At 34.8% G+C, this 24,446-nt stretch overlaps 5 protein-coding genes across 5 annotated transcripts; 2 read left to right on the top strand and 3 right to left on the bottom strand.

The window, feature by feature from the left end:
• Nucleotides 1-61: 61 nt before the first annotated feature.
• On the bottom strand, nt 62-4,312 carry LOC108860239 (uncharacterized). Its single transcript, XM_018634144.2, has 8 exons — nt 4,114-4,312; nt 1,978-3,901; nt 1,593-1,904; nt 1,095-1,498; nt 878-1,025; nt 683-805; nt 505-592; nt 62-419 (listed from the first exon to the last, which is right to left on the bottom strand). Exons 2-8 carry the CDS (start codon nt 3,754-3,756, stop codon nt 244-246), a joined length of 3,030 nt encoding a protein of 1,009 aa, XP_018489646.2. The 5' UTR covers nt 3,757-3,901; nt 4,114-4,312; the 3' UTR covers nt 62-243.
• Nucleotides 4,313-4,953: 641 nt separating this feature from the next.
• On the bottom strand, nt 4,954-6,715 carry LOC108853655 (probable voltage-gated potassium channel subunit beta). Its single transcript, XM_018627102.2, has 5 exons — nt 6,277-6,715; nt 5,851-6,046; nt 5,630-5,773; nt 5,363-5,527; nt 4,954-5,257 (listed from the first exon to the last, which is right to left on the bottom strand). Exons 1-5 carry the CDS (start codon nt 6,642-6,644, stop codon nt 5,144-5,146), a joined length of 987 nt encoding a protein of 328 aa, XP_018482604.1. The 5' UTR covers nt 6,645-6,715; the 3' UTR covers nt 4,954-5,143.
• A 7,988-nt stretch (nt 6,716-14,703) lies between these two features.
• Nucleotides 14,704-19,021, top strand: LOC108809863 (probable pectate lyase 1). Its single transcript, XM_018582001.2, has 5 exons — nt 14,704-14,902; nt 15,954-16,034; nt 17,317-18,063; nt 18,177-18,315; nt 18,400-19,021. Exons 1-5 carry the CDS (start codon nt 14,802-14,804, stop codon nt 18,625-18,627), a joined length of 1,296 nt encoding a protein of 431 aa, XP_018437503.1. The 5' UTR covers nt 14,704-14,801; the 3' UTR covers nt 18,628-19,021.
• Nucleotides 19,022-20,247: 1,226 nt separating this feature from the next.
• LOC108857887 (uncharacterized protein At4g13230) lies at nt 20,248-21,665 on the bottom strand. Its single transcript, XM_018631901.1, has 3 exons — nt 21,458-21,665; nt 20,629-20,754; nt 20,248-20,516 (listed from the first exon to the last, which is right to left on the bottom strand). Exons 1-3 carry the CDS (start codon nt 21,569-21,571, stop codon nt 20,367-20,369), a joined length of 390 nt encoding a protein of 129 aa, XP_018487403.1. The 5' UTR covers nt 21,572-21,665; the 3' UTR covers nt 20,248-20,366.
• Nucleotides 21,666-22,279: 614 nt separating this feature from the next.
• LOC108842641 (glycine-rich protein 5) lies at nt 22,280-23,211 on the top strand. Its single transcript, XM_018615624.2, has one exon. The coding sequence runs from the start codon at nt 22,394-22,396 to the stop codon at nt 22,988-22,990; it is 597 nt and encodes a 198-aa protein (XP_018471126.2). The 5' UTR covers nt 22,280-22,393; the 3' UTR covers nt 22,991-23,211.
• Nucleotides 23,212-24,446: the final 1,235 nt, after the last annotated feature.

The following is a 24,446-nucleotide window of genomic DNA, read 5'->3' as shown; positions in this document are numbered from 1 at the left end:
CGCCATTAGCCAAGAATCTTCTGTAAATTATTTTCTTTTGATGAAAATATATTTCTTACAATAAATAAAAGAAAAAAAAATTGTATTGTTACGCAATGGACCATCAACTTATCTTCGGTATACATACAACTTTTACCTGAATCGGTAAATGCCTCAAAATACTAATTTACAAACTCCGCACAACTTACGTTGAGTATTCTTTTTTTTCTTCTCTAAACGTTCATTAGAGAGAGAGAGAGCTTTTTAGGTTCGTCGCTTGGGTTGCAAGGCAACAGTCATTGACCTTAACCGATCAACAATCTCAGTGAACGATGGTCTTACTCCGGGATCAAACGACCAGCATTGCTCCATCAGCTTTCTCCACTCTGATTCACACCGTTCCGGTACCTGAGGTCTCAACGTATTGTTCACTATTCCACCTTTATTTTCAGCAAAAACAAAAACACACCAAAACCATCAGTCCAAGTACTGTCAAATACTGTAAGAATTGTTTCTGCTGCATACCAATGATGGCACCGCAATGAAGATTCGCATAGGGTTCTTCTCCAGTTAAAATCTCCCACATGGCGATACCAAATGAGAACACATCTACCTGCAAAAACAAACATGTGAAGTTTAAAGGTCTTGTTCTTATGTTAACAGTGATGAAAGACTCAATATATTGGATTCTCAAACACAGTACTTTCTCTGAGACGCGATTGCTACTCCCATTTAGCAGCTCTGGTGCCATCCATGGGAGAGTTCCTCTTACTCCACCAGACACAAGCGTGTTTCTTTTTATCCTCGACAGTCCAAAATCACCAACCTGTAAGTCGAATCGACAATGTCATGGTGAGATGAGCAAAACATAAGACAATCTGGCTTGCATTAAGTTTACCTTGCAAATGGGTCGTTGAGGATCTCTCAAGTTTACAAGCAAGTTATCACATTTGAGATCAAAATGAACAATATTCTTCATATGTAAATACTCCATCCCAAACGCAGCATCTAGAGTTAGCATCAATCTTTTGCGCCTATCAAGCGATCTGTTCCAAAAATAGTTTCTATCAGCAGAAAGGTCCTACGAATCATTTTGACATATAAATCATATATACCTGTCTTTTCTCTGCAATACATGTCTTAAAGATCCGTTCACCATATACTCAGTAACTGTAGCCATTGTTCCACCAGGTCCGTCTGGTACAACTCCATAAAAGGCCACCACATTCGGATGGTGAAGATTCGCCAGTATCCGAGCTTCTCTCCAGAAATCTTTAGTCTGTCGTGCTTGCTCTGATGATCCACCAGAGAAGCAGCTATTCTTTATCCTCTTGATAGCTACATCAGTTCCTCTCCACTTCCCATAGTACACAGTTCCAAACGTACCCGATCCTAGCTCGTGCAAGTCTTCAAGATCAGTGTTCTTAATTATCTGTAAGCCGTAGATTCCGGCTTCCATTTCAACCATTGCAGCTTCGCTGAATGATTCATCAGTGTTTCTGCTTTTCTTATACTTCTCCTGTTATGTGAATAAAGAACATAGAGATTAAACCCCAAACTAACACACACACACACACACGTTATCTGACAAACTAAATATAGCGATATTGGACCTCGTTTCCTGATTTATGACCATCATCTTCCTCTCTTGTGTAAGATTTGTGACCATCATCTGACTCGCTTTGTACATGAGGTACAATGGTTGCTGATAAGAGATTATCAGCGTTTTCTTCGTTTGTCACATCCTCAACCATGAACTGTGGAACAAGCAGCTTGTGTCTGAAGAAATCATCAGACTCCTGCGTGTGCACAAAAGCAGCATCTCTACTTCCCACCCTCCTAAGTGGCATTCCGCAATAGTGAAAGCTCTCATCTTTAGGAAGAGAACTCTGAGTTTCTGAATCATCATTAGTTGACTCCAAAACCTGCACACTTAGACAGAGATTGAGAAAACAATTGCTACCTTCCACACAAGGAATAAAGGTAAACTATGCTTACACATCTTGGAATCATAGGCTCCTTCTGTCTCAGAAGTGAGGAGGAGTAATCTGCTTGACCACTGGACTTGGTTGTATCATCACAGAGTTGATCTGTTGTATCTGAAGTTTGGTTTCTGATGAGAATATCAAGTGATATGTCATGCTGGAAACCCCCATTTGATTTGTCCCTCGAACCACCAATATGATTCTCGTTGGTGTTGGCTGATAGAGAAAACACTGAGCTTCCTGAATCTTGTGAATCACTTGAAGTAACCTGAGCAGATGGCTGATAATTCGGACTGAAATAGCTAGTATTGTTACTAACACCATGTTTCTTTGATGATTGATCAAAAGTATGATCACTGTCCATTAAATTATTAGGAGGTTCAATGTTGAGATCAAGCTCCTTACTCCTCATCCCGCCTTGCGGATTCTTGAAATAGATATCATCACTATCTTCTTCCCACTTTGATGTAGCCACAACATGCAGTTTCTTTCTCAGTATCTTCCATGGCTGTCTGGTAAATGCTTCTAGACCATTGTTGATTTGGCTCTCGTCATGCAGCTGTGGGTCAGAGAGAGCGTTTTTCTTAAGCGTTGCTCCCATATAATAACCCTGGCCATGAGGGTAAACATCGTCGCTTGGGCTCCTGTCAAGAAGATTCTGCGTCTGTGTATTAGTCTCAAACAAGAACCTATGTTGCTGTGGGAAGTTTGGAGGAACCAAGTAAGGGCGACTATTGTTTTTGTCAAAGAAACCATTTTGATCAACAAAGTAAGGAATATCAGTGTTTGCTCTCTTGTGAACTGAGAAAGGAGATGGTGGAGGAGACTGTTGAAGAAACGAGTTGCTTGGAATCTGCATTCTAGGCACAAAATGATTCATATATGGACTCATGAAGGTTGTTGGACTGTTGCTGTCTTTGTGAACAGAAGTAGGCGAGTCTCGGATATGAAACGTGGGACTAAACTCTGACGCGTTCCCAAACTGTGTCGTCTGACTCGTCCCGCTTTGCCCGCTTGAACTCTTTTGAGGACTCACATCCACAACACCATTAAGAGCTGAAACATACTGATAATGATCCATATCTCGGTTCATGTTGTTCACATTTCTTTCGTTGAAGATTTTGGGAGATTCTGATGATTCTGTTGAGGAGACAAGAAAGACTCTTATCCTCTGAGAACCAGCTTTTGTTTCAGCTTCTTGATACTCTTCAATCATATGAAGAAGATCCTCATCAGAACAAACAGATATCAATGCATCAAGATCTTCTCCTGGTAACTGATACTTGATCGTATGAGGATGGTTGCACAAAGCGTAAGTCTTGTGCATCAGTTCGTTTAATCCAACGTGTTTCCGTATGGAGATGATCCGAGTCTCCCCACCGATGTATCTAAGCTTCCCATCGCCAGGTCTCTGTAAGATCCTTCCACCGAAACTACAAAGAAGCTTCAAGATCTCCGGCGTTAAAACATCTGATGTCGCTGCTGCTGCTGCTGCAGTCATCCGAGGCGAGTCAGCAGCAACATTAGAGGGATGATGATTAACAACAACGCCTTCTGAGATGTTGGAATCGACTCTCTGAAGACCAAGAATCCTGTTGAAATCCTCGTAAACAAGATGTCGATTATTAAGATTAGCTTCCACGTTTCTGTTAACAGCAAGCTGTTGTGGTCTTCGTTGAGCAGCAACGTCCCTTAAAAACTCGTTTGAAAACTCCTCTCCTGTCTGAGAACAGACATCGTCATCGTCATTACATAACTGATGATTGGATCTGCCAGGGAACTCCATTCTCATGTCCTGTCCTCTCAAGAACACCCAAAAAAAGGCTTGTTCTTTCTTCCTCCCCCACAAAGGTTTGTTTCTTCAATTCGAAAAGGCTCTTTGAGGAATTATAACGAACAGGTTGCGGAGATGCTCCTCTCCAATGAAGAACAGCTTACTACAATAATATCATATATCCAAAATAAAATAAAAAAATTAAAACAGAGATCATCTTCATTCAAACGTGTTTGACATTTTAGAATCAAATGTGTGTCTATATATTTTTTAAAAACATACAATTAAGAGCCAGATCATAAATAAAAGATCAAATGTTGTCGGAATGTAATAATAAAAATTGAAGCTTGAGATGAATTTCATGTAAATTATTACCTGAGGAAAATGGCCAATGGCAGAGGATTGAGAATGAGATTAACAATTGAGGAGGAGGAGGAGGAAGGAGAACGATGATGACACACAAAAAGAGATTTTTTTGGGTAGACGTGAAGAATGTTAATCGAAGTTGAGGTTTTTGATTTACGAGAGAGAGAGAGAGAGAGACGCTGAAAAGCGCTCTCAAAATAAAAACGCGGGTGGGTGGTGAAGACAAAACTCCAATAACTAACTCTCAATTAAGATTTTATTAATAATAAATTTTGATTTTATTCGTTTCACTTGTACTTGTGAGATCATCTATCTATTAATAATTATAAATCCGGATTTATTCTCAAATAGCAAATTGATCAATTGCATGTGAAGGTTTAGAGAGGAACGTTTTTTTTATCTATTTCTTACTTTCTTTAGACAATTCTAAAAAAAGAAAAATTTCTGATTTAACTAAATAAAACAGAATTATCCATAATTAGTTTTTAAAATGACTGTGACAAAGGAATTGTAACCTTCAAGAAAATCGCTAAGTTGTGTAGGACATCTATGTGAAAAAATATCAGAAATGTGTGTGCATGTATGTTTCAAACAATGTATGCTTTAAAAGAAACTAAATAATTGCCAAAAAGGTAGGCTAAACATTAGATGGGATGGTGCTGACATTATGATGTGCACGTTCAGCATTACATGCTTTTTTCATCAAGTCTCTAAATTAGTATATCTTCACTTCTTCTGTTTTTATAAAATAAAACTTGTGTGATTAATCAATACTCTAGCTTTAGTTTTTTAACAACCGTTTTAATGAGCTTTTCAATATACTACTGACCTCTTGACATTGCAACCACAAGAACCAACTTTTTAAGTTTTCACTAACAATAGAACCGTTTTAAATGTGGAACCAACAAAACTAGAAAACAACACATTAGTACTCTCTCTGTCTCTGAGTCTTAAAATGCATACAACAAAGACAACAACACGTGGCAACTTCCAAGAACAACCATCACACAGCCTTCAAATGATCTCAGGATTGTGGTTTCTACCGGTATGATTCAGGACGTTTAGGTTTGCTCTGTATCACTTGCTCGATCTTGTCCAGAACATGTGGCGTCAACAACGGGATCACATCAACAGCCTTCATGTTTTCTTGAATCTGTTTAAGGTACACCCCAAAAATAAAACAAAATATTATTTTCAAAATCTTGGATTGAATTCTAGACTAATAACATCCACTATGTTTCCCTATCGAAGAACTAACCTGTGACTCCCTTGTGGCACCGGTGATAACGGATGACACGTTAGGATTTGAAGCACACCACGCGATTGCAAGCTGAGCCAAGGTTACACCTAGCTCATCTGCAATCGGTTTGAGACCGCTGACTTTCTTCAGCACGTCATCCACAAGTGATCTATTGGCAAGGTTCTGCAAAACAAGTCAAACCAGTAGATGTATTAGATGCAGAAGCAGAGTGAGAGAGCTCACTTGAAAACAACTATGACCATGAATACAAAAAGGTGAATATACTTTGTAGTTCTCCAATGCAAATCGGCTGTCAGAGGGAATAGATCCCTTGTTGTATTTACCAGTGAGCACACCAGATGCGAGTGGGCTCCAAGTAGTGAGACCTATGCCATGGTTGGTGTACAGAGGAAGAAACTCTGATTCAACCTACACAACACCTTTAAGACTCAATGCAAGGATGAAAGTAAACAGAAGAGAAAAAAACAAGTGTTAGATTCACAAACTTTGTGCCTAGCAAACATGTTGTACTCAGGCTGTTCGACGACTGGACCGACCAAATCCAACCTCTCAGCAGCTCCCCATGCCTCTGTGATTTGTTGAGCCGACCATTCACTTGTTCCCCAGTAGAACGCCCAACCCTTATCAATCACGTAGTTCATCGCCCTCACTGTCTCCTCAATAGGTGTTGAAGCATCAGGCCTGTGACACATAATGATCACCCAACACACAAAAATTAAAAAAGAATTCATATCACAAAAATAGCAATATCAGTACCTAACATATCAAATAAGACAAGAGAAGTTAACCAAACTCATTAAATGCAGAGACAACAAGACAAAACATTCAGACAAACCTTCCAATCTTAGAAACCCTAAAAGTCAAATCATAATCAAATCTAAAACCCTAAAAATAAAATCTTTTATCATCACCTGTGGCAATAGAGGACATCGACGTAGTCCATATCGAGTCGTTTGAGAGAAGCTTTGGTTCCTTCGACGATATGTTTCCTCGACAAACCTTTGTCGTTAGGACCAGGGCCACCCCAGAAGATCTTGGTGGAGACGACGACGTCGGATCTGCGCCATCCCAGCTCGCGAATCGCCTGGCCCATAATCTCCTCGGCTCGGCCATTGGCGTAGACCTCGGCGTTGTCGAAGAAGTTGACCCCGTGATCACGGCAGCACTGGAGAATCGATTTGGCTTCTTTCACGTCCAGCTGGTTCCCGAATGTCACCCACGCTCCGAACGAGAGCGTGCTCACTTTCAATCCCGATTTCCCCAGATTCTTGTACTGCATTTTTCCCGATTTTTACGTCTAAATCTCTCTCTCTCTCTCGGTCTCTGTCTTAAAAGATGCTAATTAAGTAAGTACTTTTTTATTACCAGTGATGATGCTTATGAAAGAACGATAAGCTACCGGTTTGGTTTTAACTTTCCGGTTTGTTATTACCGGTTTCCAGCGTGCGAGTCAATGTCACGTGGTATGGCTCTCTGTCACTCCACTTGGGAATATGCTTACACACTCACGTTCGTTCACACCGAAACAAAAAAGAAATGCATTTAGAATTTTGGGCTTCGTTTCTGTGTTGGCCTATTAAAGGTCCATTAGTATCTTAGTGGGTTTTGCAAACAAGCGTTGACATATCTGATTTCAGAATTTAAACGAATGGGCTGCCTGGATGCTAACCGTTTAATCTTGAAATAATGTTTTTGGTTATATATTTATATCAATCAATTATATAACTTTATGTAACGACATTTTTAGTACTAATTTAGTTTCTCTATAACTTTTTAGTTGGAAGAAAATATCATCCAGAAACTTATTGTGTTCTACAGAATTGTTTTATAAGCTTTGGTCTTTTATTTCGCTATTTTACTATGTGACCAAGCAAGTTATATATAGCTGTTATGCTAAACATTTTTTATTGTAGGAGATGTGCATTTGGAAGTTTTAACTAGGGAATTTTAGAAGGGAGAAACAATAATATTTTTAATAATATTGTTTAAGGATGAAAGTTTATGATTATGACTTATGAGTAGATATTAGGTAGAGTGTGAAAATAGAGTTTTAATTGTTGGTGATGAATGGGTTGGGGAGACATATTGCATTTGATGGCATGTGAGTGTGGGGTTTTGCTTCGTTAGCCATCTAAAGAAAAATTCCAATTTCTATCGGCCACCAAGAAAAGAAGAAAAGGTTCGCCTAAATCTCACACCAAAGGTTGACATTTTTCATTGGTTTTTCTATATTCATTTCTGCGTACGTTATCAAGTCATATTTTAGCTTTTCTGATCCTTTCTTCAGTGACTCTAATCATTTTGTGTTATATCTGACATTTTTATCTTGATATTTTATTATCTTATAGCAAGTGATATTTTACTGTCTAAGATATAGGATTTTATATAACACAACCAAAGAATTTAATGGTTTATCCACGATATAATATGGACAGTAGGACAATGTACTACTGTAATTATTGTTTTCCATTTTTGTTCCACGACATGCCAATGTTTTGGTAGATTTTTTTTTCTTGTGTTTGATCATTTTGGATTTTATTTTTAGTTTTGTATAGGAATGTCATTTGCATCTAACTAGAACTTGGAACGTATTCCTGTTCGTTTAGTTTTCAGAAGAAAAGTACTTCGAGATTAATGTTAGATTAGGGGGAAATTGCTTTTGCAGCGGTGATGATGTATACTTGGGTGGATCCCCCTTGAATAGGGAACACACACATTCACCGCATCAATTGCCTAATTATGTTGTCTCCCAAAACGTTGAGGAGAAATTTGTGGGACTTGAATGAGATTGCAACTCTCCAGCTCTCATTTGATTAGAAAGGCACAGTGAGCTCCCATGTGATTTGTTTGTCTTCTCTAACATATTGATGTTTTTTCTCTCCTTTTTTTGATAATCCTGTTAGACGGACTGAATGTCACGATTAATCTTTTTTTATGTATGCAACGTTAGACAGATTTGGTTGTTCGCAACGAAAATTAAAATATTCATGTCGTCTGCCGAGAGAAATAAATATATCTGAGATGATAAGTTTTGAACCCGAATTGTATACCACATTTCCAAATCTATCTTACTACAATCATACTTGTGTGGTTATTTTTTCCTTTTGTTGACAATTTTTGTTGAAATAGTGTACTAGTGACTAAAGAAAAATGTGAATATATACGAGTCGTAATCGAGCAAAAGCATTATCAAAAGAATATAATATTCTTATTACTGCAAACCCCATTTCATGTATTAGTACTCTTACCAATACCAACAAAAGAATATAAAAAAACTCTGGCAGGATGATAGTCTCTCTACAATTCATCAGCTTCACAGTTACATGCATTTTTTGTATTTTTTCTTTGCTTCATGATATAATGACACCGCATATTTAGAACAGTTTAATTAATATGATATTGATACATCTCAATCGAACTTAACGTTGCAGTGACACATTAGAGACCATATATGAAAATTACGGACGAGCTTTCCTGAATACGTCCGATCGAGAACATATAGATCTTTGTATTTTCTTATATGCAACATTTGTCATCTAGTTTATAACAAAAACAAAACTACATATAAGACAAAAAAAAAAGCGACGTCTCTTCATAGCAACGGCAATGTACAATGTAGAGTGGATCCAAAACTCCAACCATGCATTCGATAATTCCGATAACGTTTTGGGGAGTGTCGGTGCTCCAGTCAACATAGTAGGTTAAGAGCAACGAAATGTCCACACTATGTCTATTTGTGTAGAGTACCTAGAATGTAATTTCTAAAGTTAGTACAGTCGTATACATTTATGGTACGTACTTGATCATGATTCAAGTCAATCAACTGGAGACACTTGCATGGAATAAAGATGTGTCCTAACTGGAATAGTAGGTAACGACGGTTAATTGTTTAGATAATTTAATTCTACATTATCTTTCGCAAATTTTCATTTAGCCGGTTATATATACAGTTAATGACAAAAACAAAACACGGATAGAATTGTTCAGCAATAAGCAATGTATATGCATGGATACGAAGAAAGTAACGACCGTGACAAAAAAAAACGAAGAAAGTAACGTTATTTTATCGACTATATATATATTGGCTGATCAAAGGTAGGAACACTATGGTTCGTAGCAACAATATCAACTACATAATTGGATAATGGTTACTTGGATAATGGTTTCTTGCTGTTTTTCACTCATGCGATGAAAAGGGGAAATAATATTTAAGCAAAAAAAAAGGAGTAAAACGATGAGTAAAACAGAAGTGATTGGGAACAAATTTGACCCCGCGAGTTCTGGCGTAACCAAACATTTCGCACCAACAAGATCTTCTCTTTATTGTAGCTTTTTGCACTTTTACAAAAGTAATTTGAGCAACAAAAGTGTAACAAAACTAAAGTTTCAATAATTACCAGTTACCACCAATCCAACCTCCCCCATGATGAACACACATGGTACACATCATATATGTGCTATATGGGAATATAAATTACAAAATGAAAATTATATTTAGTTGGTGTAAGATAAGCACAAGGACATTGTTATTGTTAGACAGTACATTCATAAATTCATCCGATAACAGGCGAGCTAGAAATTCTCTGGCATTAATTTGAGTTATAGATGGCCATTCTTTGTAATGCTAAGTGTGTTATTATTTTTTTGAAATCAACCGGATCACCGAAATACTGCCGTTTCTCCGGTTGATAAAATGTCCATCGCACTCAAAGGAAGACTAGTATATTAATGTCACCAAAATTCACTGAGATAAAATGTTCTCACTTCTGAACCGTTTGATCATGTCATTGATTGTTAGCATGTCGTTGGATAATCATTCTGTACACAACAAAATAATATAACTTCAATGGTAAGTCAAAATAGTTTACTCTGTTTACAATATAAATAAATAAATAATCATTCAGAAAAAAACAATAAATATCTTTAGAGGCTTAATGGAGAAAAAGAAGAAGATGAAAAACCCTATCAGTTACTACAAATTTGGTTCATCATCGTCAGTTGTCTTATTAGTACTACCCAACAAACGCTGCATTCAAGTCCGGCTAAAGATTCATGGGCTTGAATGAACTACTAAACATATTTTAAAATCATTTTCGGATTGAAAGATATATATATTATATATATATATATATATATATATATATATATATACACATTCTTTCTTTCTTTTTTTGTAATCATTGACAACTGTTTCATCTTGCTATAGTCAGGATCAGAACTGATTTTGGCAAAACCGAATAAAACATTGGCTTTAAGCCCTCTCAGATATTTTGAATAAAATTAGATAGATGATATAGGCTCCGAATAAAGTTCATAACTACGGTGGTTCATGTGAGAAATTTTAATATGGTTGATGATGATTTATATAAACAAGGTTTGTTATTTTTTTTATATAATCATTGATGAAACTCTGCAGTTAAAATTCTATAGCGTTTGGAAATATGGAACCCACCGAATTAGAATGGCTGAAAGACGTGGAGCCATGGATGAGTGCAGCCGTAGTGTTACTTACAATACTCTTAGTTTGAAGCTCGATTTGTAGAAGAAAATAACTTTTGTGTATTTTTGGATAGAAAAGGATTGGGACCTGATATCATTAATACGTCTAAGTATAGTAAGGCTGGAACCGAGGGGTGGATGGGTAAATAGAATTACGAAATGCGTGAAAAAAAAACTTGACATTATGATGAGTATTGGTTGTTGCATGGGAAAATTATTCGTGCTCCCTATAAAGGTATTTATAACCAAATATTAATCGACGTTAAAAAAAAAACCAAATTTTAATCATTGGGATTTATTTACATATAACTAGAAAAAATTAACTTCACCAGGAAAATCATAATAACCTTTCCAATTTTTGTTTACCAAAAAAAAAACTTTTTCAGTTTTAGCATACATTAATATATAAATATTTTTTTTGTTCAAACTCATAAATATATATAAATATATATATATATGAAATATGCCAATATATATATATAAATGCTTGTTCTTTAAAAAATTGGATAAAATAATATATGGTATCAAACTGTAATTGTTAGTTTCCTTTCTCAAAAAAAAAAACTATAATGGTTAGTTATCAGTTATCACCATTCTCACCTCGTTAAAATATCAGTCGTCACTAAAACTTAATCTATTGATCATTACAACTTACAAATTTTACCTTTAAGTTGCAGTGTGTTTCTAAAATTAGTATAATATACAATTATTTACTATTTTATAAATGTGGTGCAAATTAACTGGACTACAAGCAAGTAAAGATACCCAGTTCATTCATTTTGTAATATAACTTATATACTAGAAGCTAGCATATCTGAGTGATTAAAAGGAGAAGTCATAGTATATATTTTCCAGACCGGTCTGGAATATGATTTGTTCGATTTGTTCTTTCAAATTGCTTTCACAATATAATTTCCATTGTGCTTTAACCGATTTGACCAAAGTTATTGAGCACCCAGTTTCCAACTAATCAACAGTGAGAACAGTTTGAAAAAACTTCTTTGGTTAGTTAGTCAACGACTCTACGCGTATTCTTCAAGTTTTTGGTGAGTTATCTTTCTTTCTAAGCCGTGATTAACGCCTCCGAAAATCAATGGATATATGCTTTCACGGAAATCCCCTAGACATTATTTGCGAAGTGATTTGCCACATGTCTTCTCTACAATCGTTCTCACAAAAATAATTATGACGTGGCGATTAAGATTGATGACATGTCATATGATTAAATATGACATGGACAATTACATTTAATGATGATATATATTTTTGGAAATCTTTTTAGAATATGGCAATAACTCATATATTACATTTAATATTGATTTATATTTTTGGTAAACTTTGTAGAATATGGTAATAACTCATAAATCATCACTAAAATAAATATATTTAAATAAAACATTTTGAATTTCGAAATATTATATAATTTTACTTTTATAATTATAAAATTCTTATTATGTAAAATTGTCTAAATTTTCTGAATTTAAAAAAAAAATTAAATCGTAATATCATTAGTTTCTTTTAAATACGTATCTACAAATTATATAAATATTATATAGTTTTAATTTTTGGTAACTATAAAATTTTATATGATTTTAGTAATTTTGTACAAGTTGATTTAATACATTTAACCAAATGAAATAAATATTTTTTTATCTAAGATTTTAACTTTATATATATACATATATATTCTTAAATATAATTTAAATACATATACCAAATGGCAATGTCTCTAACAATTGTTACATGGCTACTAAAATAATTGTGACATGGCTACTAAAATTGATAACATGTCTTATAAATTAATATGACATGAACAATTATATTTAATATTAATTTATAATTTTGGTAAATTTTTTAAAATATGGTAATAACTCATATATTACATTTACTGTCGATTTATATTTTTGGACTTTTTAAAAATATGGTAATAACTCATGAATCATCATTAAAATAAATATTTTCAATTATACATTTCAAACTTTGAAATATCATTGAAATTAAAAATATTTCAAAAATATATACATATTTTTATAAATTTATAAAAATTAAATCGTAAAATCATTAGTTTCTTATATATATCTACAGATTTTATAAATATTGTTTAATTTTAATTTTTTGACAATTATGCAATTTTACATATTTATTTAATATATTTAATTAAAATAAATAGATAGAAAAAATATACCTAAGATTATAATTTTAAATATATACATGCACATTCTTAAATATAATCAAAATGAACAAAATTATTTTTATCTTAATTTAAATGTTCAGTTAAATCAAATTTATACTAAAATATTGATAAAAAAAATTAAATATAATTTATATTTATCTATTAAAAAATATTTTAAAATTCTTTTACTGCACATGGTGCAGGAAAACACCTAGTATAATGTATATGCTTTTAATGTATATACTTCAAATTCAATACCCGCTAATTCAGCAGGAAACTACGACAACTGGATTCCGTGTACGGACTCGCTTTCCCTTGGTTGTATTTTATTGTCACTACAAGTCGACAATTCAGAGGGGGAAAAGAAGAAGAAATAAAGTTAGTAGCATTATCTATTTTATGCTTCAGTCATATTCACTTGCTGTTAATGCGATAGTGAAAGCATTAGTTCAAAGCCAATTAACTTCTTCTTCTTCTTTGTTGCTTCAGTCATATTCGAAGTCATTCAATTATTCACAGGTCATTAATTAGTCGATTGATTTTTCAAAAGAAAAAAAATTGTCGATTGCCATTTTTATTTTATAAGGTATTTTTTGTTTGAAAGTCGTGGCCATCCTAGTGAAACTATAACTACTAATTCAGTAGCTAACTAGAGATTATCGACGGTAGGTATATTAACAAGATAAAATTGTAGTAGATGGTTTTTTTTTTGGTGTAGTAGTAGTAGAAGATTTGATTAATGCATATTAAGATTTTTCGCTAGAGATTGAATTTTAGCTTAGAATATCATCTAACTACTATATAAAGAGTAGATTTACTTTTTGTTTACAATTGTCTGTCAGCAAAATTTTGAAAATATGTCTTTTGATTTACCTGGTCAACTCGATAACGAAGATATCTTACATGTTAATTACTAGGTTTAAGCCCCAACGTAGACATTATCCAAATGTTAAAAATGTTTAACTTGAGTTATTAAAATTCAATCATAGACTTACAGTATTTGATATGGATTGAAAAATTGATAAATATATTCAGTTTTCTCGTCAAAACCTACTTACCCAAAAATATAGAATGGGAGAAACTGTATTAAAACATATACTTGCAACCCTGGGTAGTTACATTTATCATTAGAAATATTAAATTATTTTAGAGAATCTTAAATATAGACTACTAGTTTCTTTAATCATATATAGAGACTAGGTTCATATATTACATAGGTTCACTAGAATTTGAAAAACATATAATCAATCTCTTATAGAAATATGTATATAATCATCATTTGTCTTGCTTTAAAAGCTCGGATGTTTACAAATAGTATGATTACTAAAGTCTACAAGTCTAAACAAGCAAAATACTATGTTATTGACTATAAATTAATTACACACATGAAAGGGAAAAAAAGGTATTCGTTGGCAAAATTATTAAAGCGTGCGAGGTATGTAAATCAACACGCTTGAACAGTTAGTGGCGGTTAGAACGGTATTACGGTAAATAAAGAGGTGGAGTTAACAACTAATCACGTTAAAAAGGCAAAACGAAGAATCAAATTGTACGACACGACGTCGTAAGGAATAGATACATAACGGCCGTCTTAACGGCTCCTTTTCGTGTCGTCTTCTTTTTTTTCCACTCTACAGATTCTATAAGAAGGCCACTACATCTTCAAACTCGTACATTCACTGTCTTTTATCTCTCACTTCTCCATCTCTCCTCTGTTCTAATTCTCTCGGACCACAGCAAACACTCTGCTCAGCTTCTGCTCCAATGACGGTTCTTCCGACATGGATTTTAGCTATGATGTGTCTACTCTTCTTCGTCGGAGCAATGGAGAACAGTACACACGAGAAGATCTCATCTCTCTCCAGGTCTTTTATCTATTCACCTCTCTGTGTCGCATGATATGTTTTAGTCTCTGCATCTTTCGGTACAGAGAAAAAAAATTGAAAACCCTTTTTCAAAAAAAAAAAAAGAAGATTTTTTTTTTATTAATTTGTTTTACATCATTAACCCGTTACACTGTTCTTTCTCCATCTACATTGTTCATTCAAAAAATCATTCATTTTCGCTGTTTTAAAAAAAAATCGACCGACAAAATTAGCAGGAATGAGAAAATAAAATAGTTTTTGGTTGTCTTTTGCCTTTTCGATCACTACTACAATACTAGCTTCATCGTTGTCTAAACAAAAACCTGAGCCGTTGAATTTTATGTTACGATCCAGATCCAACGATCTAAACCGTACGTTTTGCCTTTCTAGTTGCATTACGTACACTCATGAGTCAACGATCTTGCGTAGTTACACTAGACTTTGTTGTTAAATTTACCGCTTTAACCTTAGACACTGGCTACTCAGTTCGCCTGTCGGAATTATTCGATAGGGTTAGTTTCGTCGTTCGATAGTTATGTCTGAAAGATTAACGGTTTCCCCGGACAGCGAATTTTATGGAGCAGTGTAGTTTGTGCATTCTCCAATGATTAAATTTATTAAAAAATACTTCCTCTGTTCCTAAATATATGATTTTTTAGAGTTTTTCTTTGTTCCACAATATAAGATTTTCTATATTTTTAAGGTAGTTTTGTATACTTTTGAGATTCTTTTTTATTAAAAGTTGAACTGATTAAATTTTATTGGTAGATAGTTATTGGAAAGTGTGTAAATGGTATAAATAATAAAACAAAATGCAAATAATTATTATAGTCTTAATAAACGTGAAAAGTGTAGAAAATCCTATATTGAGAAACCGAGGGAGTACATTACTACATTGTCTTTTTTTTCTTTCTTTTTTTTATTTTGAAAAAGGGCTACATTAATTCATTGTCAATCATAACTTTCTATAGATTCTCAATTTTAGATTTCTATTTTTCTGGACCAATTTTAGATTTCTATTTTGTTAATTATCTTCTTGTTTATTTTTTAGATCCGACGAAAATGAATGGAACACGCATGCAGTGACAAATCCAGACGAAGTAGCGGACGAAGTTATCGCCTTGGCTGAAATGTAAGGTCTTTTTTCGTAAAACAATCATATGAAAAATATATAAAGTATTTTTCAAAAATATAAATATATAGTAGGAAAGGGAAAAGTCATAAGAATTCAATAATATTTGGGTATGGTCCAACAAGTGCTAACTATTATTCATTTACAGTAGTGTTGTGACTTTTGTTTCAATCTATTGTCGGATCAAGATCCATCAACAAAGCTGTCACATTTATTTCTTCTCTAACTAATTTAATTCTTACCCCATATTCACACTATTTATAAACTATGACAAATATAGTGTTCGATAATTAATTTATTCTTGCTACTAGTGAGATCTAGTCCCGTGAACAATTGCTAATAATTATTTTTGTCAGGCTCGTTTCTTTGAGTAAGATATGTATTAAGTATTTTTTCACGAAACGAGATATTTAGTGTGCCTTTTCTTTCCTTTTTAATCTTTATCTAGAAAAGTATACATATTTATATCACCTACTACATGTGTCACGCATTGAAATTGTAAAAGTTAAAATTCATTGTATTGTTTCTCAATATAGTATTTTATCACATCTTAACACTTCATAATAATTATCACTTTTTATATTTCTTGTCAACCGTTGTTGAACTAATACTTCTAGCAGACAGTTTTCACCTCAAACACCACATGTACTAATGCTAAGTCAGATCCGTGTCCAACGCAATACTGCATCTATGTGTGTAGAGATCTCATATGTATATCATGCATCCCATGAAATTAAATTATCTTTCACATTACCAATCATCTATATACGGCTGCGTACCCACTGCGAATTCGTTAAAAATTCAATTTCAAAATACGTACTATAAATTTATTTATTAAACAACCATATTTCTCTTGTATATTTTAAAAAGGTTTTGCAAAAGAGAAAATTTTAAATTATTTTGGACAGTTCCCATGTGGTCGTAACAGAACAATGTACGCTTTATACGGTAAAAAAAAACCAATAAGATCCCAAAACGGTATCCGTTAAAACGGACGGACTTGAGCGTCGGTATCCAACGGCAATATTTGTTTGGCCTTATTTAACGTTTATCTGTAACGTCGTTTGCTTCAAGAATCTTAGCCAGTGAACCTAATCCTTATCCCACCGACACACGTCTAAGAAAAAAAGTCTAAAAATACTATTTATATCAACAATGTCATGTGCAAATGTTCTGATATGTGATTTTGATTTTTTTTTTTAATTTCTAATAATTTATTTCAAGTTTGTGGGGATTTCAGAAAATAAAACGAAACCAAACTAAACCGGGTATGATTATGCAGGAGTGTGAGAAACCATACCGAGAGGAGGAAGCTAGGTTACTTTACTTGCGGAACAGGCAACCCTATCGATGACTGTTGGCGTTGCGATCCCAACTGGCACAAGAACCGCAAACGCCTAGCGGACTGTGGAATCGGATTCGGGAGAAACGCCATCGGTGGCCGCGACGGGCGTTTCTACGTAGTCACTGACCCAAATGACGACAACCCCGTCAACCCTAGACCGGGAACACTACGTCACGCCGTGATCCAAGACCGACCGCTATGGATCGTTTTCAACCGCGATATGGTGATTCAGCTAAAACAAGAGCTGATCGTTAACAGCTTCAAAACGATCGACGGACGCGGCGCAAACGTTCACATTGCTAACGGCGGTTGCATCACGATTCAGTACGTGACGAACGTCATCGTGCATGGGTTGCATATTCATGACTGTAGACCGACGGGTAACGCTATGGTGAGAAGCTCGGAGACGCACTTTGGGTGGAGGACGATGGCGGACGGTGACGCGATTTCGATCTTTGGATCGAGTCATGTTTGGATTGATCACAACTCGTTGTCTCATTGCGCTGATGGGCTTGTGGATGCGGTTATGGGCTCGACCGCGATTACAATCTCAAACAACCACATGACTCACCACAACGAGGTTATGTTGCTCGGACATAGTGATTCTTACACGAGGGATAAAGCCATGCAAATTACTATTGCTTATAACCATTTTGGAGTCGGACTTATTCAAAGAATGCCTAGGTATGTATACAAAGACACAACAAAAACAGAGCGTGCTCTGTTTACTCTATTTTATTCTGTTTCTATGTTATGAACTTATGTGTTCTGACCAATATGATTAACTTTTCTTGCAGGTGCCGACACGGGTACTTCCATGTCGTGAACAATGACTACACTCACTGGGAGATGTACGCCATTGGTGGAAGCGCTAACCCGACAATCAACAGTCAAGGAAACCGCTATGCCGCTCCCCAAAACCCCTTTGCTAAAGAGGTAACAAAACCTAATCAAAACAAGTAAAACCAAAGAGTGGTTTTGTTTTGGTGAGTTTGTGACATTATGAATGTTTTGTGACAGGTGACTAAGAGAGTGGACACACCGGCGAGTCATTGGAAAGGATGGAACTGGAGAACAGAAGGAGATTTGCTTCAGAACGGAGCTTACTTCACTGCTTCTGGAGCCGCTGCATCTGGTAGCTACGCACGTGCCTCTAGCCTGGCAGCTAAATCTTCTTCACTGGTTGCAACAATTACTAACGACGCTGGAGCTCTACCTTGTCGCAGAGGACGTCAGTGTACCTCATAGTTGTTTTTAAACCTCCTCCCCAACACTATCACCACCAAAAATTCAAAACCATCTTCAATTATAATTAGACAAAAGTGTACATTTTCACACATTTGTCATTTAAAAGCCAATTATCTTTCTTTTTGTGTGTGTTTTTGTGTCGATTTTTCTCAACCTCGGGTTTGCTTGCTTCAACCGCAAGGTAACACAAGTAAAGGCGAAAAAACAACCTTTCATGTAAAAGATATACTCCCGAAGTGTTGTTGGTTCTGTCTGATAAACTCAGGTTGTTCTTCCTTTGTCTCTGTCATTTACCAAGAAAAAAAACAAGAATATAATGTCTTGTTTTTTTTGTATCTTTCTTGTATTTCTTGAAGTTTATAATTTAATATAGGGTCTAAATGATTTGTGAATCTTTCTACTTTTCTTTGTTTGCTGGATTGGTTAGCTTTATTTCCCCATGTTGTCGTAACTTGTCATGATTGGTACTTTTTAGTTTTAGAAGCAAGCAACCAGTACTAATTGGCGGTTTGTAAACACTTGCCATTGGTGTTATTTTGACAACCCTATAAAGGATTTTTTTTTTCCTATAAAAGATTTAATTGCGACAGGTTCGAATAGCCAGCTATCTATCACCCGCGAATGTGTTGCAATTTGCTCTCCTACCACATTAACCTTTAGGAAAAAACATAGCATCATATTCAAACTGTTTATACAAGTGCATCATAAGAAACAAATTAACAAAAAGCTAGTAAATAGTAGTATGTATTATCAAATCAGAGGACCCTGATAACCTGTTAGTGAATCTATATAAATCTTAAACTTAGTCTTTTTGTGTCTAAGAACCCCATGTTATAAAAATATAATATTGATTAACACGTATTCCTTTTCCTTTTAAAAGCATATCTTTTTGTTGGGAAGAAAAATGAGCATATCTATTTTTATTTAGCTTTTTGCATTGGAAAGTTGATCCTGAACATGAAAAGCAAGAGAAGCTTAAACACGCTTAATCGGATCCATGTGCTCACACATGACAAAAAGAAGTATAAAATCGCAGGCAAAATGTTCCAACAGATAATGATAACCTTTTATTTTCACCATCATTAGGGTTCTGTTGAGACTAATTATGATTATTTACAACTAATTAACAGATGAGTTAGGGGACCATATCTTATCTACAACTTAAAGCGATATAGGCTTTTAATAATTCTAGATATGTATAAAACTCTCCACATATATAACATAAAGAAAATTACGCTTATAACAACTCTGTGGAACATAAATATTGATCTAGTATCACTTAACATTCTACAGCGATGGATAACACATTAACCATTTCTAAAAAGACATTTCAGTAATTACATTTACAGCTTTACTCAACCAAATCAATTAAAAAGGTTCATTTTATTCTTCCTTCCAACACAAGTATCAATCATCTTCAAGACACCATACATCGTATTTGCATTATTAGGCTACAAAAGCTGAGGTACATTAAAGATGGTCAGAAAAATTACAAAAGATATTTGGTTTGGTTTCCACTTATTTCAATATATGAGTTCAGCTTTCTAATTTTTTCTTCTTTTAAGAAAACTAATAACTAGTATAAGAAAATAAAACCAAATTTAGACAGTTATGATTTATTCTAAAAATTTAGTCAGAAATATCATTGAAGCATTCGTTGCCAAATAAAGTTTACAAATATTTTGAATACTAATTTTATTGAAACATACATAAACATATTAAATATTTATAAGTAGTAACTAATCACCACCAAGAAATTTTTTTTTGATGATATCAGTAGCGTTTTTGGCTGTGCCCAAAACTCCAGATACAGATCCTTTAGCTTTCTCAGTGATAGTATCCGTTGTCTCAGTAACTTTCTCTGTCACATCCTTTGTCATCTTGCTCACCTAAATGACCAGATCAACAAACCATAAACGCTGTAATCATCAAATTAATTATAGGAATATATATAATTAAACAGAATAATCAAATCATCAAATATGTGAATTGATTAATTACACGATTAGCCGTAGTAGAAGCGACATCGTGGATATACTCGGTGGTTTCTTTCACCGCCTGTGCTCCTTCTTTCACTGCCTCTGCTGCTTCTTTCACCTTTTGGCATTGCTCTGCCTCTTCTTTTCCCTTTTCCATTTACCATAACCAATCACAAATAGAAAATATGCATATATACATACACAGATATATGATCTGCCCTATATGCATAACTTTTAGCAATCTTAGGGTTTTTATCGGTAACATTGCAGGAATGCGAATTCATAACAAAATATAGTATGTAAAAAAAAATGAAAGTTTATGTGAAACCATGAAATTTGTTGTATTCTGCTGTTAAGGACTTCACTCCTTTTTTTTCCTTCTATTTAGTAAAAATAACTATGCAGAAGTTAAATTTACTAATCTGTTTTTTGTTTATTCATTATTCCATCTTAAAGTAAGGTTTGAACACTTTTACTTCATAGTAGCTTTAATTTACTTTATTTTGGAAAAAATGAAATTTTATATTGGAAATGATCTTAATCTTACTAATTAGCGGAGTTATTGAATATAAATCGCAATTTATGCATACAAGTTCCAATCAAACCATTAGTACTAATCTGATCTCAACATATTATATCTTTAGTCAAATTAGATTTTTATACTATGGAATATAAGTTTTTGTTTGTTTAAAACACACGTTTTTCAAAAGATCATGAGTTTCTATTGTACTTAAAACTTTGAAAAAAACTTCGTTTATTCTCTAAATTGTCATATGGCTACAGCAATTAAATAAACAATTAGAACTCCTGTTAAATCTGTTAATTGAGAACATATATCATTTGGTTCTTACTTGTAAGGGCCTTGACGCTGAAACGAATGCCCTGTAGAGTGGAAAACGCCTTGCCGTTTTTCCACTATAGATCAGAACTTCTGCCAGTTTTGATGAAAGCATCAACGAATGCATCGCAATTTTGTAGAAGATAATAGCACTCTTGAGATTATAGAAACGTTAGAGAGAATAAATGAACCCCTCGCAAATTAGAACTTCTGGTTTGAATAATTCAAACTTTGAATCCTATGACACAAGCTGTACCTAGAAGCTTTATTTATATATGATCATCGCTTCCATCTCGGTCTCAGTTCTAATCGTCCGGTTATGAGCAACTATAGGGTACCTTGTGGTTTTTCTTAAATATAAAACATAGTTATCTCAAACGGTCAAACCCCATTTGTTCGGCTACTGATTTGATCTTCGTTTTTAGTTATTTAAAAATATGTTTTCTTTTGGTTAATGACTTCAATTATATAACCATAGAAGATGCTGTGTAACGCTTACCAATAAAATATTTAATCATGTTATGTTTAGCAAAAATGATTGTATTCAGAAAAATTCTACATTTTTAAGCTTCAAATTTATATAATTTTCGTTCTCTTTTGTGGCTTACAACGAAAACATGACAGACGGATTAAAGTACAGTTCAACTTATCCCGCTTGCGGTACTGAAGAGCGAAGACACCAACCAGTTAAAATTCATGCATGACCAAAAATGAATAAAGTCGGACCAATCAGTTGCCAATCGAATAGTTGTATCATCAGACATCATTCACTAAGTATTTTAAACATATACATATACATATTTTTCATAGCCGAATTTATTACTTTCAACTGTCACCAACCTTACATTTTGCTATATAAACCCTAGAAACTCATTGTAAACCTCAACAACATTTACAAGACGATCAACATAACTAATAGAAGAGAGAGGGAGAGCGGAGAGAAAGAGAGATGTCGAGAGTTTTGTCCGTCGTTTGTGTCTTGCTCGCTATGTCATTCGTCCATGCACGTGCTCGTCAAGTGCCTGGCGAGTTTGACGATGGCAAGACGACGACACGTGAAGATACAACAACAACGCTCGTGCATGCAAATGCAGCAGATCAGTCACCACCAAAAAGTCTCGGCGACAAAAAATGTATCGGCAAAGTCGGAGGAATAGGTGGATTCGCGGGGGTCGGTGGTTATGCCGGCGTGGGAGGTCTAGGTATGCCCCTCATCGGTGGTCTAGGCGGTATCGGTAAATACGGTGGCATTGGCGGTGCAGCTGGAATCGGTGGATTTAAGGGTCTAGGTGGAGGTTTGGGAGGCGGTGTTGGAGGTCTTGGTGGAGTTGGTGGGGGTATTGGTAAGGCAGGTGGTATTGGTGGTGTTGGCGGAGCTGGAGGTGGTTTAGGCGGTTTAGGTGGAATTGGTGGTGGTGGTATTGGTAAGGTAGGTGGTATTGGTAGTGTTGGTGGTATCTGCGGTGGACACGGCGTGGTCGGTGGCGTAGGCGGTGGACATGGCGTGGTTAGTGGCTTTGGCGGTGGGATACTTCCACATCCTTGATGGATATACGAGGCTTTAGTAGAGTTATTTTGTTGATTAGGGTTTCATTAAGGAGTGATTGATTTGTACTCGGATCTATAATTGTTGGTCTCTTTGGGTGATCATTAGGGTGACCTTTTGATCTATTGTCTTGTTTGGGTGTTTTTTCCTTTGCAATGTTTGCTTCGATTTCGTCGTCATGTTATATAATGTGTCACTCTTTATGTTTAATCGGTGATTCAATGGTCTTCTCTTCTTTTACATGTTTTGTGTGGTTTTATGTTTTTTGCTCCACATATCACATGGAAACGATTCGTGTAAAATGTCTTAATGCATACTATCATACTTAACATAAACTATAAGTATTGTTCAGATGTATTCACTCGTCACGACGTGACGATGATCATTTCAGAATTTGAGATTGTATGATAGAATTAGCACTTACATATACATTTTACAAAGAAACTATTTATGTAAAGAACACAAACAATGTGCGGGCAAAGGAAATCGCTGAGCTAGCCCAGTTTAATTATGTTAAACATGGTTGGAAGTTAAGTTCTCTTGAGATTATTTGTATTTTTCCAAAATATTTATGACAAAGATAAACAATGTGGGTGAAGACAGCAAGAATCCACAAAATGGAAGCAATAATAAACGACGTAATAACTGGGTAGGGACTAAAATTAAAGAATATACGATTTGCATGTCAAACACTTGTTATGCTAATGCAACGATCTTACATTTATATCTCATGCTGTCATGCAGTTAATTGCATCGCCTCAGCTATTCCTTTTGTTCTTTTAGATTTGTATTAATGTTTTATGTTTATATGTAGATAGTGTAGCATGTGTTTTAAAAAAAATATTAGATAGTGTAATCCAGTATCCGACCACTAAGCGTGATCGACTAGCCCACCGGGCTTATGCCATGCCATTACAGGATTTTTAAGCCTCCACTTAAGAGCCTCTGGTTACGCGAAGTGGTCTGGAGGGCGAGAGAAGCCCATGTGAATGCTCTCGTGGCCAACGCAGATCGAACCCAGGGCGGACACTCCAGCCGGAATTTCTTTACCACTAGGCCAACACGCGTTGGTTAATATTAGATAGTGTAGTATTTTTTTTAGTAAATCACAGCATATTATGGTAATAAATCAAAGTAAAGCAAAGAAAAAAAAGAAGTATGTTTGTGTTTGTAGAAAAATTCAAAAGATATTTGAAAATGAAAATGGTACATTTGTTTCATACAAAACATGTGAACGATATTCAAAGAGCTCAAGAACAATGACTGTACAGGACCTATTAGCTGAGCTACTTTTTTAAAGCCCAATGTTTTCTAATGGGCCTTGAAATATCTTTTAGCTTTCAAAAAATCAAAAAATTCGAAAATCGGAAAAATCCCAGAGAAAATTTCAGGAGGCGAAAGTAAAGAGCGTGAAGCTCATTCAATCGCACTCGGAAACTCTCTCTCACACACACAC

Source organism: Raphanus sativus, chromosome 1 (genome assembly GCF_000801105.2).
Source record: "Raphanus sativus cultivar WK10039 chromosome 1, ASM80110v3, whole genome shotgun sequence".
NCBI classification, from domain to species: Eukaryota; Viridiplantae; Streptophyta; class Magnoliopsida; order Brassicales; family Brassicaceae; genus Raphanus; species Raphanus sativus.
The sequence above is the reverse complement of the archived record's forward strand: the minus strand, read 5'-3'. Positions and strand labels throughout refer to the sequence as shown.